At 59.4% G+C, this 13,361-nt stretch overlaps 1 protein-coding gene across 2 annotated transcripts in view; it reads right to left on the bottom strand.

Moving 5' to 3' along the window:
• Positions 1 to 3,499: 3,499 nt before the first annotated feature.
• Positions 3,500 to 13,361, bottom strand: part of PLXND1 (plexin D1) — a 52,679-nt gene continuing 42,817 nt past the window's right edge. For both annotated transcript variants that reach the window (XM_068557232.1, XM_068557231.1), the window contains exons 23-36: positions 12,563 to 12,667; positions 11,868 to 11,998; positions 11,264 to 11,462; positions 10,448 to 10,594; positions 10,121 to 10,277; positions 9,597 to 9,700; positions 9,451 to 9,514; positions 8,687 to 8,721; positions 8,320 to 8,424; positions 7,622 to 7,785; positions 6,339 to 6,486; positions 5,124 to 5,264; positions 4,877 to 4,951; positions 3,500 to 4,621 (exon numbers count right to left, since the gene is read on the bottom strand). In XM_068557232.1, coding sequence (XP_068413333.1) covers positions 4,505 to 4,621; positions 4,877 to 4,951; positions 5,124 to 5,264; positions 6,339 to 6,486; positions 7,622 to 7,785; positions 8,320 to 8,424; positions 8,687 to 8,721; positions 9,451 to 9,514; positions 9,597 to 9,700; positions 10,121 to 10,277; positions 10,448 to 10,594; positions 11,264 to 11,462; positions 11,868 to 11,998; positions 12,563 to 12,667 — 1,692 coding nt within the window. In that variant the 3' untranslated portion in view covers positions 3,500 to 4,504. The remainder of the gene's footprint in view (positions 4,622 to 4,876; positions 4,952 to 5,123; positions 5,265 to 6,338; positions 6,487 to 7,621; positions 7,786 to 8,319; positions 8,425 to 8,686; positions 8,722 to 9,450; positions 9,515 to 9,596; positions 9,701 to 10,120; positions 10,278 to 10,447; positions 10,595 to 11,263; positions 11,463 to 11,867; positions 11,999 to 12,562; positions 12,668 to 13,361) is intronic.

The following is a 13,361-nucleotide window of genomic DNA, read 5'->3' as shown; positions in this document are numbered from 1 at the left end:
CAGACAGAAGCTTCTGCCCTGGGGAGATGCAGACCACTGCAGGGATCCAAAGGCACGTAGGCACCTGTGGAGGCACTGGAAAGGTGTTTAATCCAGCCTGAGATCTGGGACTGCTTCCTGGAGGGGGCAGCTTTTGGTCTTAAAGGATAAGTAGGAATTGCCAGATAGATGAGGGGAAGGGCATTGCAGGCAGAGGGCCCAGCATGTGGGGTGGAGCCGGAAGGAAGGGGATTTGTGGTTTTGAGAGGAGCACAGGTTGGGGAGGGGTGGCATGAGCCCCTGGGCTGTGGAGTTGGGGCAGGAAGGTGTGGAAGGGTGGACTAAGGAAGGGCAGACATTGTCTTGGGGGCAGTGGGGAGCCAGGGTGGGTTATAGGCAGGGAAGAGACCAACATGGTGTGTGTTAAGAAGGAGCCCCGTGGCTGCGGAGAGGAGGGGTTAGAGGAGCTGAGAGGAGGTGCGGACCGTTCGACTAGGCACTGAGCAGGGCTGTGGGCCCCTCGGGAATCCTCAGAAGGAAGAGAAAGCGCGAAGGCCGTGGGGTGGGAATGCGCTTGACAGGCATGCGGAGCTGCAGCGAGGCCCGTGTGGCTAAAGCCCAGCTGGAGACAGAGGTGAGGTCTGGGGTGTTTTAAAAACGTATGTGACACTCTTCCCATGGAGAGCTGGAGTCTGTGCCCCTGCCCCTTGAACCTGGGCTCTTTGATTGCTTGACCAATAGACTACAGTGGAATTCACATTAGGACAGTTGCTGGGCTCAGGCCTTAAGAGACTGGCAGCTTCTACTTCCTGTGTGTGGGTTGTTTCTTGTTGTTGTTTTTTCATTCTTTAATAGTTCCTCTTAGAACTCAGCCACCATGCTGTGGGGAAGCCCAAACAGCCGGTGGAGAAGAATTGAGGCACCCCGGTTGTCAGCCCCAGCTGGGCTCCCTGACCAGCCAGCACCAATTTGCCAGCCATGGGAGTGCACCATCTTGGAAATGGATCGCCTATCCCAGTTGAGCGGCCCCCCTGACACCACGTGGAACAGGGGTGGGCCTTCCCTGCCGAGCCCTGCCCCAATCAGACACATAAGCACCACAAATGTATTGGGGTGGTTTGTTACGCAGCAGTAGATACCATAACAAGGGCTGCAGGGTAGACTAGGGCAAGATCCTGAAGGGCCTTGTAAGCCAGGGTAGGAATTTTGGGTTTGGTTTTAATTGTGATGAACAGCCATTAGAGGCCCGTGAGCAGCGGAGTGCCTGCAGGGGGACACGGGCAGCAGCAGGAGGCTAAGGAGGCGGCCCCTGCGATGGTGCAGCTGAGGGGTGGGCCGCCATGGAGGGAGGGGTTAGAAGTAGTGGATTCTGGGTAGATGTTTAAGCAGGGTGGATGGGATACGCCGAGGCGAGTGGATGTAGAAAGGGGTCCACAATTTGGGGTCCACACAAGTGCTTGCATGGCGACCACCTCCTGGGGCGAGAACAGCTCGTTCAGGGGGCTGCCAAGAGATGGTCCAGATGAGGGGTGACTGCTGAGCCAGGGAGTGGGCAGAGACGGAAGGGGTGGATTTGAAGGGAGTCAGAGGTAAGCTGGATGGCACTTGGGACACAAAGGGAAACTGAGGCAGCCCAGCATGGAGTATCAGACTGTTCCCTTTCGGCCCCTGCTCCCTCAGCCCTGCCCTCGCCTCCCCGAACCCCACGTGAGGCTCTGTCTCGCTGTGCCGATGGCTTCCTGGCTTCCCTGGGGCATCTGTCACGCAGCTGCCAGCAGAGCCCCGAGGGGCACGGTGAGCAGATGGCAGGGAGCTGGGCTGGCGCTTCCCCCTTAGGGGGTCTGGTTGGGGGAGGCACCCTGGGCAGGCTCGGGGTGGGGGGGGCGGGCGGGCATCTCACCCCCGCGAGCTGGCAGCAGGCCAGTAGCCCTGACCTGGCAGAGGCCGGACAGCACCCAGCACCCACGAGACTTGGGAGAGCCTCCTCCCCTGCTTGAGGACAGACATTACGCCCAAGTTCCCACCTCCTGTGACCCTCAGACGGAGCTAAGGGACACCTGTAGCTGCAAGGCAAGTCTTCAGGGCCCCAGACAAGGACTGGGGGTGGTTCACAGTGGTTGGCCACCTTCTGTGCTGAGAAATGACCCTAGAAACTAGAGATTTCCTCCATTTGCAAATGCGTTTTTAAGCTTCAAGAAGGAATTGCATGTTAATCAGGCATTAAAACAGGCTGTGGAATATTTAATGGCATAAAAAGATGTCACATGGGGGAAAAGGCAGCTGCGAAATGGTGAGTACCTCCTGATCTCGATTATCACTCCTCAGCCCCCAACCCAGGCAGGCACACGATTTGGAGTTTGGAATGGCATTCTCTCGGATTTTAAACATGGGTGGGTTAGGGTAGCTTTTATTTTCTTCAGGCTTTTTGTACTTCCTGACAGTTCTGCAGAAAACATGTATTCATTCTAGACTCACACCCCCCAAAAAAATTCTTATCAAATTGTGTAAATAACTTAGACTAGAAAGTCTGCTGCTTAATAAAAAGGCATCAGTGATCAGAATAGAAAATTTGAAAAGATAAAGAATCTCTCTCCACCCAGAACGCACTGGAAGCCCAGGAAGAGGCTATTTTTAAAGCTAAAAATTGTTTACTTTTCTCTTCTCATTTTTCTGTTCTCAATCCTAGAACTGGTATTTGTGGGATTTTGTTTAAATTGTACGAATTTTTCTGTCCTAGCTCTTACTCCTGATTAATGTGTGTGTGTGTGATTATTTTTCCTTCATAAAAAGAAAAAACTAACTTAAGCCGCTTCTGATTTGGAGGTGGTCCTTTAGTGACCTTTGCTGTGGGTCAGTGAACCTCAGCCCCAGCTCAGGCCCAGAACCAGCTGGGTGGGCTGGGGGGGTCTCTGTGGTATTTGCTGATCCCAAGTCATGTGCTGTGGTGAGAAATAGTGCAGGGTTATACCAGCCTGGGAGAAACTGCCTCTGTTTCCTCATCTGAATAATGGAGTTAATGGTATATATTTATGACAAATTCAGGGTGAGTGTGTAAACGGCAGTTCTCTTTCCAGGGTGGTCACCTTGGAGATCCCCACACACTTTGGGGGTTCACTGTGGAAACTCCAGCCTGGAGGAAGCATGGAACAGAGGAGTGAGGGGCCCACACAAGCTGGTTTCTGGCTTCCCCGTGCCGTGACCTGGGAAATTCCTCGACTATGCTGAGAGTCAATTTCTACATCTGTAAAATGGGGATAATATACTGTTCCTCACGGCTTATTACATAGGTAAGTAGGTTAGGAGCAGGGCCCACCCAGGGGTAGATGGCACACAGCAGCTGTGACATCTTCCTGGCGGTCAGTGGATGCCCGCGTTTCCCCACTGAACCTTCTTGGAAGTGGAGTTGGTATCTGCACATCCCTCACGAGCGGAGCTGGGCAGGGTCCTAAACCAGGCTCCCCTCCCTCCTTTCTGCTACAAGTACAGCCATCTCAGGATAAAGGCTGGAGCCCACGGCAGGTTTTCCCATTAGGCTTTTATTATAAAGAAGGTTCCAGAGCATCCCAGCCTCCCCCTCCAGCCCAGCCCCAAGGTCTGCGACCTGTCCCAGCACTGGCCCCAGCCAGCCGCTTCTGACAGAGCAGAAAGGACGGTGTTCTCAGGGCGCGGGGGTCTCTGCCAGGTCTGCCTCTCCCCTGGAACAGTCATTTCCAGTGTTGCGCTGGGAGCCCCTTGGGACCCCTCCCCGGGTCCTCTGCACTAGCGGCAGCTATTCACAGTTGGCGCGTGATAAGTTTTTTAATATATAAAAGCTTTTTTTTAAAAAAAAAACAACAAAAAATGGTGCTCTCTTTAGAAACACTTCCAGCAAGATCAAGTAGCCCAGCTACAGCCTCGGTGCAACTCAGCCCCCTCCCCTCCCTCGGGACCAGGATCGCCCAGCACCTGTCCCCTAGGCCCCTGCCCGCCTGGCTCCCGGGGCAGCACGGAGCCTCCCGCGGGCAGTGGATGCTGCCCACTTGGCCAGTGGCCGCTCGAGCAACAGAAATCTGACACTGCTGGATGGCGTGTGGCCAGGGTCCTCTGCAGGTGAGTAGAGACGGGGACAACGTTTTGGTGGTTGAAGCGGAAACCAGCTGAGGGCTGGTTCAAGGGGCCTCCCCTCCACCGGGTAGGATGAGGTAGTGTTTCCAGCTGCGACCTCAGGGCCGGGCGGCCTCTTTCGCCCATCGGTGGGTTCGTTAGCACTGGGCCGTGCAGGGCAGAGCGAGTGGGGCACCGTCCAGGCTGTGCTGGGTGGATGGTGGGAGCCTTACTGGGGGAACGGCTGCAGCATTTGAGCCCCCAGCCCAGAGCCGGGTCTGGGGGCAGGTGGGGAGGGGACGGTGCCCAAAGGGCCAGGGCTGGGGGCTCCTCTGGCTGGCTCAGAGAGGCCCCTCGTGCTGCGTCATTTCCCAGCCAGAGTCCGAGGCACTGGGGACAAAGCGAAGTCGAGGGAGGGCGCCCGTCCTGCCAGCCCCCAGGCTCAGGCCTCGCTGTAGCACTCGTAGATGTTGTCCTCCATCAGGGCCACCACCTGCTCAAACTTGTGCTGCAGCTGCGTCCTCCGGGCTGTGGGGTTTGCCTCCAGGGCGCTCATGATCTGAGGGGGAAGCGGAGGGAGCTGGGCCAAAGCCCGGGCCCAGGACCCCCAGGTCCCACCACACATCCTGGGGGAGAACACACCGCCTGGATTTCCACTGCTGGTGGCCACCCCCAAAGCAGAAACGTCCTGGGGATATGAATGCCTGAGAGGGACCCTCACCCTGGGTTTGTTTCCCTGAGCAGGTGGCGGTGAACAGGGCTGACATGGGGGCATCGTAGCTCCGAGGCGGGCCTCGCACTGGGGGCTACTCACCTGTGGGCGATACCTCTTGGCGTATTTATAAATCTCTGCCATGGCCACGTTGGTGTTGAACTCATTCTGGTATTTCTATGAGGAAAGACAAGGCGGGAGTTGGAGGGAGGTTGACTCCATGGTCAAAACCAGGCCCAGCCCAGCCAAGAACCGCTGCTTATACGCAGCCCCTCGCTGACGGTCAACTCTTGCCCGCGCCCCCCCACCCCCACCCCACCCGGCAAGGTCCCCACGGAGCGGGCCGCACCCGTGACTCCTCCGCCAGGTGCGCGTTCATTTCCTGCTCGCTGAGCGGAGTCATGTCATGGATCTGTTTGTAGTAGCGCTGCACGATTTTCCGGTACTCGGGAATCTCCTTGGCGTAGAGGAGCTTGTTGGTTGGTGAGTCCTGGGCAGAGAGGAGTGAGGGAGTAAGACACAGACTCGTCTTCTCCTGGACGAGCCCTTGTCTCTCCCACCACACAAACAAGCCCATCACTGAACGTCCCCACCCTGCGGGCTTTGGACCAGGGCCCCCCACCCCTCTCCTCTCTGCCCTTGTACTTGGAACCCCTGCCCATTTTCTACAGAACTGTCAGGGTGATGACCTCAAGGGGGACCGACTTTTAGGGGGAAAAGTGCATGGGCTTGTGCCAGCTCTTTGACACGCAGGCTGTTTTGTTTGTATCCTTGCTTAGGGATATGGGTCTTGGTGGCTAAGATTTCTGGAAGCCTGATTGCTGTCTCAGTGGAATATTTCCCACCACATGTTTCCTACGCCTGAAAGCAAAACGTGCCAAGTATGCTCCCAGTTCTCTGTCATGGGCGTCCTGCCTTCCGATACAGTGTGTGAGAGGTGACGGCATTTTCTGCCTCTCGTGGCCTCTCTCTGAAAGTCACGGGCTAAACGCAGGGCCAGGCACCCGCCCTCCTGCAGGGGCAGGTCTAACTCTACCGTCTCTTTAACGCTTACAGCCTCCCTGCCCGGCCCAGGCCCTTCCCTCTGCCTGGAATGCCACTCTCTCTCCTCCGCGCCCGCTAAAGCCAGCTGGGTCCTCTCCCTGCAGACAGATGCCTCAGGGGTCTCCCTCTTGCGTGTATTCAAAGGTCTTGGTCACTTGTGCTCCCCTCTGCCCACCCCTTCACTCAGTGCCCACTGGATGGCTCTTGACTATCAGGGCTGCCGCCCGGAGCCCACTGGTCTCCGATGGTGTGCCAGACCATGCAGGCTTTCCATGTTCACTCTGGCTTCTCCTGGCCTGGCTCCACGGCCTCAGTGTTGGGAACTGGTGCGGGGCACACCTGAGGCAGCTGCAGCCAGCCTGCAGCCACGTAGTTTGACTGTGGGTGCCGGTTTCTGGGAGGCCCCCCTTCTGATGACCCCATTCATCCCACATCCCCCAGATCTGAGCTCTTTTGGTTCCCCTCCCAGAAAGATCTCCGTCCCCATCAGCACCAGGTGGCCTGCCCAGGAGCAGCTGACCTTGCCCAGCTGCAGGTCGGAGATGGAACAGGCGTCGATGAAGGCCTGTGCGATGACTGAGAGGCAGGCATCGATGTGGTCCGTCTTCTCGATGTCAAAGACAAACTGTGGGTTTTTCAGGATGTTCACCCAGAACCGGAGAGGAAGGCTGTGGGACAGAGAGTGACAGAGGCAGCGGCGTGAGCCCACCCCGAGGGTGGGCAGCGGAGGAAGTGGTTGCTGAGGAGGCTTGGGACAGGGAGGTAGGCAGGCTCAGAGGACAGGCTAGCTTTGCCCCTCGAGGCCAGCGGAGACTAGTCACAGGACGGAACCTCTGGAAACCTCGGTTTGCTCCTCCACAAATGGGGTTCATGGCCATCCCTGGCCGGCTGGGGCGGCAGAGGGGCTGGGAGCCGGGTTTCCTGTGTGGAGAGGGCCACGGGCTGAGGCAGGAGCTGCAGGGCCTGACTTCACCCTCACTGCCCGCCCCACCCCCTGCAGAGTCGCCGGCTCTCACGCAGCAGCCTGGAGCCAGGGAGCCAGTCCTGGTTCTCATTAGAACCCCCGCCCTGCCCCCCGCCGAGCAGCCCATGGCTCCTCCTCCAGCCCCTGCATGGCTGTGGGAAGTCCATCATTAGCTGGGTCACCAGGAAGACAGACTGAGGGAGGGAGAGGCCTGGATCCTTAGCCTCAGGAGGCCAGAGGGTTGGTAACACCCTCCTCCCCAGTGACTGGGCAGCCTGGGACATACGGACCCCCCCACCCCACCCCACCCCACCCCACCCAGGGCCCTGAGCAGCCCTTGCAACTACACAGAAACTTCTAGGTCTGCGGCATTTTTTTCTGAGGGTTAGGCTGAGGTTTTCAACAACTTCTTGTTGGGGTTTGTGACCATGAAAAGCTAAAACGTGCCTCAAAGGAGGGATGTGATCGGGGGCAGGAACATCTCCACAAGCCTCAGTGTGCTCATTTGTAAAACGGAGCTGACGGTGCCCACCGCAGAGGGGTGGAGGAGAGTGATGGTAAGGGCAAAACTTAGACAATGCTCACTTCTAGTTAATTCTTACAATTAAAGTGGGTTACTTTTACGGCCCTGGTTTTATAGCTAGGCGAAACTAAAGCACAGAGAGGTTAAGTCACTTACCCAAGGTCACACAGCTTGGAATGGCATAAGGGATTGAACCCACGCCGGTGGGCTGAGAGACCAGGCTCTGAACCCCTGCACCACTGCTGCCCCCAATGATACAGTGAAGCCACACAGCCCTCCCCCCTGGCCTCCCACCCACACCACACTGGCCCACCACCTGTTGGTCTTCCAGATGTGTAGGGTGTCAGGGTCTGAGATCCCCCTCTTCTCTGCTTGCTCTTCCAGGAAGTCAAAGAAGTACTTGACAGCCAGTGGGGGCTTGTCTTCACGGATGCTCAGAATGGCCTTGAACAGGTCATCCAGAAACTTCTGCAGCGTGCCCTGCATGGAAGCAGGTGGCCGCCGTCAGCCCAGGACCACACGGAGCGGGGTAAGCAGGCACCTCTGGCGGTTCAGGGGAGCCCGTGGTGCTGGGACTGAGCAGTGCTGGGTGAATGGGGAAGCTACGTGGCATCAGGCTGGTCATCTAACCTCTCTGGGCCTCGGTCTTCCTGTCTGTGAAACGGGTTAGTGAAACCTACCCCACAAGGGTGTTGGAAGGACTGAGACATAGAGCAGGGAATTGCTGGGCTGGAGTGTGAGCTCTTAGGCGCCCACTCTGCTGCCCCAGCTGTGTGGCCTTGGGGGCATCACTGGGCCTCTGCTGCCCTCCGTGTCACACGGGCTGATAAAGAAGTTGTCATCGGGCACCCTTCATGCTGGGAGCAAACCCCTCCTCAGCTGGGACCCAACACCCTCAGCCTCTCGCCCCAGAGCCTGGCTGGCCCCACAGGGGAAGCACTGTCCCCCTCACTCCAAGTGTGTGGTCACAGCCGACCCACTGGAGTGAGGACACAGAGATGAGGGTGGGCCCACCTTGGTGGACAGCAGGCGAGTCAGGTAGATCTCCGGTAGCACCTTCTTGCGGTGGCTCTGCCGGTGGGACTTCTTGGGCTCTGCCAGCTCATCCGTGGGCAGCACCTGGGAGGCCGGGGCAGCGGTCAGTGGTCAGTGCTGGCGCCAGGCACCATCCCCGGCCGCCCGTGGGCGGTCCTACCCTGCCCCCGTGGGCACTGGGCTCTCTTTGTGGTGCACGTGAGCTACCCTGGGTCCCATTCCCGCTCCCCACCCCAGCCTTTCCCAGGGCCTGCAAGCACTGCCCCCAGAGGCCCAGGGTGGCAGGAAGCCAAGTCGACACCCAGTGAAGGGCGGGCACCCCCAGGGCAGGAGGCAGGGCACTCACCAAATGGAAATACTTCTCTGTGTCCAAGTCTTTCACTGCGAGAGGGAAAACACACACAATAAATAAACGAGAGAGGAGTGGGGAGAGAGAGAAACAGAAATAGAGACAAAAAGATGGAGAAAGAAACTGAGCTAAATGGACAGAGCCAAACAGACGTGTGGAGAGAACAAGGCAGAGAGAGAGAAATGCAAAGTAAGAGAGCTGAGAGAGAGAACCAGAGAAACACACAGAGAATGAGGTAGAGAGAGAAAGACAGAGGCGTTGACAGAGACGGAAACATCCACAAGGTGACAGCCGGAGCAGGGAGACAGTCACAGATGGAGATTGGCACGGCCCCCGAGTAGGGCAGGGTGGTTGCCCTCAACCCCCAGCCCAGACCTCACTGGGAGAGACCCGAGAGCCTGCTCCTTGCCTCCGGAGGGGACCCCAAGACCCAGAGGAGCCTAGGACCCCAGGCCTGGGGCATCTGAAGGTATGGACGGGAGGTCTGAGGCGGGGACACAGGCCAAAGCCCACATGGCCTGGCGGCTGCCCAGACCTCTTGGAATCACATCCCACCCCTCCTGGGGCCTCTCTCTGCTGCCTGCAGGAAACCAGCGCTGAGAGGCCTGGCCACAGGCCCTGCCAAGCAGCCCTGCGGCAGGGGGGCCCCCGGCCCTGCCCCCAGCAGGGAGCCTCAGCCCGGCCCCGCCCTGTCCCTTGAAGCCTCAGCTTCCCCACTGGGGCTGCTCAGAAGGGGCCCTCCCCACGTCCACCAGCACTACCTCGGCCCAGGGTGTTGTCCTTCTTGTCCGTGAGGCTCATGGCCAGGGAGGCACCTTCAGGGATCTGATGGGGAGAGAGGCCGAGGTCAGAGGTCGGAGGTCAGGGAGGGTGGGAGTGGCGGAAGCTGGGTGGAGCCAGGGCCCACCTTGTAGTGGGCCAGCGTGTTGAGCTTCTTGCGGCCATCCTCGACCACCGAGGTGTCGTCCAGGTCCCGCAGGATGTAGCTCTGCGTGCTCGAGGCGAACCACTCTGCGGGCAGGGGGCAGGGCATCAGGGCTGGGAGCAGGGGCCGCGGGGAGGCAGGCACCCAGCGGGCCACACGGGGAGAGAACCGGCGGCACCCACACCTGTCTCTGAGCCTCTACTTCCCCATCTGGGAGACGGGGAGGGGAGAGGGTGCAGGGTGCCGGGCGCAGAGCAGGAGCTCTGGAAAGGCCTCATCCTCGGGGCTGTCACTGGGATATCAGAGCTGCTGGGGAGGCCTCTCCCGCCCACCTTGGCAGCAGCCTGCATCGACCTCCCACCGCAGGCCCTGTCTCCCCTCCCCGCCCCAAATGGAGCTCCTGGCAGCTGATCTGTCTTCACGTCCCCAGAGCCACAGTTAGCGCACATTTGATGAGGGGCGGGAGTGTGTGTGCCCAAGGCAGGAGCCGCCCCTGCCCTGCCCACCTAGGTCGACGTCCTCGGCACGCGGCCACTGGGAGTAGGGCACGTTCTTGCAGAAGGCTTCCAGGATCTTCTCCTTCACCTGCGTCAGCGTGTCTGTGTCCATGGCCCGCACGCTCAGCGAGTCCATACCGCAGCCCTGGAAGGACACGTTCAGATTCTGCAGGAGAGAGGGGGAGGGTCAGCGGGCGCCCACTGGGCCCTGGAGGGGAGACAGCCTGTGGGAAGTGGGGGGACGGTCAGCAGTGGAGCCGGGACTCTCCGGGGGTGCGGGACCCCTCCCTGCCAGCCCAGGCCGTGACGTCCTGCCCGGCTGCCCGCCCGGCTCACCCGGGGCTTGGCCTCGATGTTCTCCCGCAGCAGCCACTCCTCGTTGAGCGTGTAGCGGGCCTTGCCTGTGATGGCGTCGATGGAGCCCTTGTTGATCTGCTGCTTGATGGCGCACAGGAGCAGGAAGAACGGCTCCCCGACCGTCTCCTGCGGTAGGTGTGGGCCTGTCAGAGGCTGAGGCCAGACTGCCTGGCCCAGCCCCTGGCCTCCAGCCTACACTCCAGATTCCGGCCCCAACTTGGAACGCCTTCGCTACCCCCTTCTACCAATACCTCTGTGGCTGCCTGCTTAATACCCTCCTTTTGATCCTGGTGCTGCTGCCTCACTCCCACCCTCCACCCAGAGGTGTCTCTGTGGACTCCAAGCTCGAACATCGCCTAATGTGGGTGGCCACATTCATTTCATCATGCCAGCAACCCTTCCAGGTACGGAGTGTCATTCTCATTGCCGAGGCTCAGAGAGGGCAAGCAACCTGCTCAGGGTCACCCAGCAGGGAAGTGGCAGAGCTGGACTCAAAGGCACATCAGGGGGCATGTGAGGACTGAGAAAACAATCTTCTGAAACAATGCCACTGACACAGCCTCTGTTCCGTCCTGGGCTTGCTCTGAGCCCTTGCAGGAAGTCAGGCCTTCTCTGAGCCTCAGTTTCCCCATCTGTATGATGGATCCTATGGGGCTGTCCCCGTGCCCTCTGAGCCCCCCATTCCACATCTGCACAAAGAACACGATAATCCCTTCGGCAGAGTTGGCATGAGAATAAAATGGAATCAGGTCTAGGCGGCGGCGGCACAGGTGCCCCGCACCCCGGCACCCTCACCCTCAGGCAGCTGTACATGCAGATGGACATCCAGTTGGTGAGCATCTTCTCGACCACGGACTCCGTGCGCCTCAGCATGAGCTTGGGGTTCTTGGCGGCCGAGGCGTCGATGAGGTCCACCAGCAGCTCCTTCATGATGCCCGTATAGTACTCGAGCTTGCCGTGGAGCGCAATGGTCAGCAGGGAGGCCAGGCTGCACCTGTGGGCGGGCGTGGGCAGGGGGCGTCAGCACCGCCCGCACCGCAAGGCCCTGGGCTCCGAGGACCACGCAGTGGGGGTTCTGCTGCTACCTTGTCGCTGGATGCAGACGGGTGTGACTAAAATCTCGCTGGAGAATGGGCTACCTTCCCTACCACGCACAGCAACCGCCATGCCCACGAGCCCTGTCCTGGGCAAGCAGACCCGGAAGGGGAAGAATGGGGAGGGGGGTCTCAGGACCTCTACAGCCCCAGGACCCAGGGTCTGACGCTGGGGAGATGCCAGCTGTCCCAAGGACATGGTGATTTGGAAACTGGCCCAGCCTTGGATCCAGCCAGGCAGACCCAGGACCGGCTGGGTGGCCTCCGACAGGCCCCCGCCCTCCCCCGGAGCCTCGCAGCCTGACCTGTCCCGCACCGCGAAGTCCTTCTGTTGCTCCAGCGCGTGGACGAAGACAATGAGGAAGTGCTTGTTGTTGAGCAGCGAGGAGAACAGGCTGATGCCCTCTTCCATGTTGGGCCGGCAGCTCTCGGGGATCTGCGGAAGCATTCAGTGAGGGGGTGTCCACAGAGGTCCAGTGTCTCTGCCTGGCCTAGGAGTCAGCACTTAAGATGCCCTGAATGGCTCCTCGAATGCTTCCTGGGAGGGGGAGCTCATTACCTTTAGTGGTAGACGCCGCCTACCTCCCTGTGACTGGGAACAGTGGCTCAGTTGAGTTGGAAAGTGCGGCTCGGGCAAGGGTGCCTGAAGGCAACCCAGTATCCCTGTGTGGGGGACCCTCTCACCTTCCATTCTCTAAGCAGCAGGGGGAGTGGGACGTCCAGGGGGACCCAATCATCTCCCCTCTCTACCTGGCCTGGGAGTCAGCACATAGAACACCCTGAATGGCCACTTGAATACCTCCTGCGATGGAGGGCTCACTACCATCCAATGGCAGGTTCCTCCCAACTTCCCATGATTAGGATCAATGGGTCAGATGAGCTAGAAAGTGGGGCCCAGAGAGAGATGGGGTTGCCCTGAGGCAGGTGTGTGTGTGTGTGTGTGTGTGTGTCTGTCTGTCTGTCTGTCTGTCTGTCTGTCTACAGGTGGAGGGCTACTCACCTTCCACTCTCCCAGCAGTGGGTGGGTCTCCTGCACCAGGGAACTGCCCGGGGAGTTGAGGGTCTGGGAGGGCAGGACGTAACGCTCTTCATAGAGGGAGGAGCACTGTGGAGGCAGACCCCCAGCGCCTCAGCAGGGCCGCAGACCCCCAGCATCTCGGCAGGGCTGCACCTTCCCCTGACACATGCAGGGGCCGCTCGACAAATGCAAAAGCCCACTTTACAAAGGAAGAAGAGGCAGTGGGCCACGCCCAGGTGCCATAGGACTCCAGAGGAGAGGGGAGGGGAGTCCCCGGGGGCTTCCCGGAGGAAAAGGAGCAGGTGCAGCATGAGCCAAGGTGTGGCAAAGCTGGGGTGCACGAGGCTTAAGAGGAAGCAAACGCAGCTCAGTGCAGAATGAGGGACACTGAGGGAGAAATGCCTGCAGCGACCACAATATGGGCTCTCTGTGGCTGCTGCATGGAGAACAGTGTGGACAGGGCCAGAGGAGGGTGCTGGCCACTGGCATAAACGCTCTTGACAGGCCAGGGAAGGTGGGGACAAGGCAGCGGCCCCTAGAACAGCACAAGAGGCATGGAAGGGATGGGACAGAGTCCAGTGGACAGAAGGAGGAGATGCGGAGACCCAGAGAGGCCTCCCTGGGAAGGGGCCCAGAGAGGAGAGGGGCTGGCAGTGAACTGGTGCCTATACTCACCCCCTGAGAGGGGAGGCATGCCCAGCACCCCAGGAGAAAAGTAGGCCTGGCAGCTAGCTTCTATACGGACAGTTAAAACATCAGTGAGCAGAGAAGGAAAGTGGGG

Source organism: Eschrichtius robustus, chromosome 12, assembly GCF_028021215.1.
Source record: "Eschrichtius robustus isolate mEscRob2 chromosome 12, mEscRob2.pri, whole genome shotgun sequence".
Lineage (NCBI taxonomy): Eukaryota > Metazoa > Chordata > Mammalia > Artiodactyla > Eschrichtiidae > Eschrichtius > Eschrichtius robustus.
Note: the sequence above shows the minus strand (reverse complement) of the source record. Positions and strands in the feature narration are given on the sequence as shown.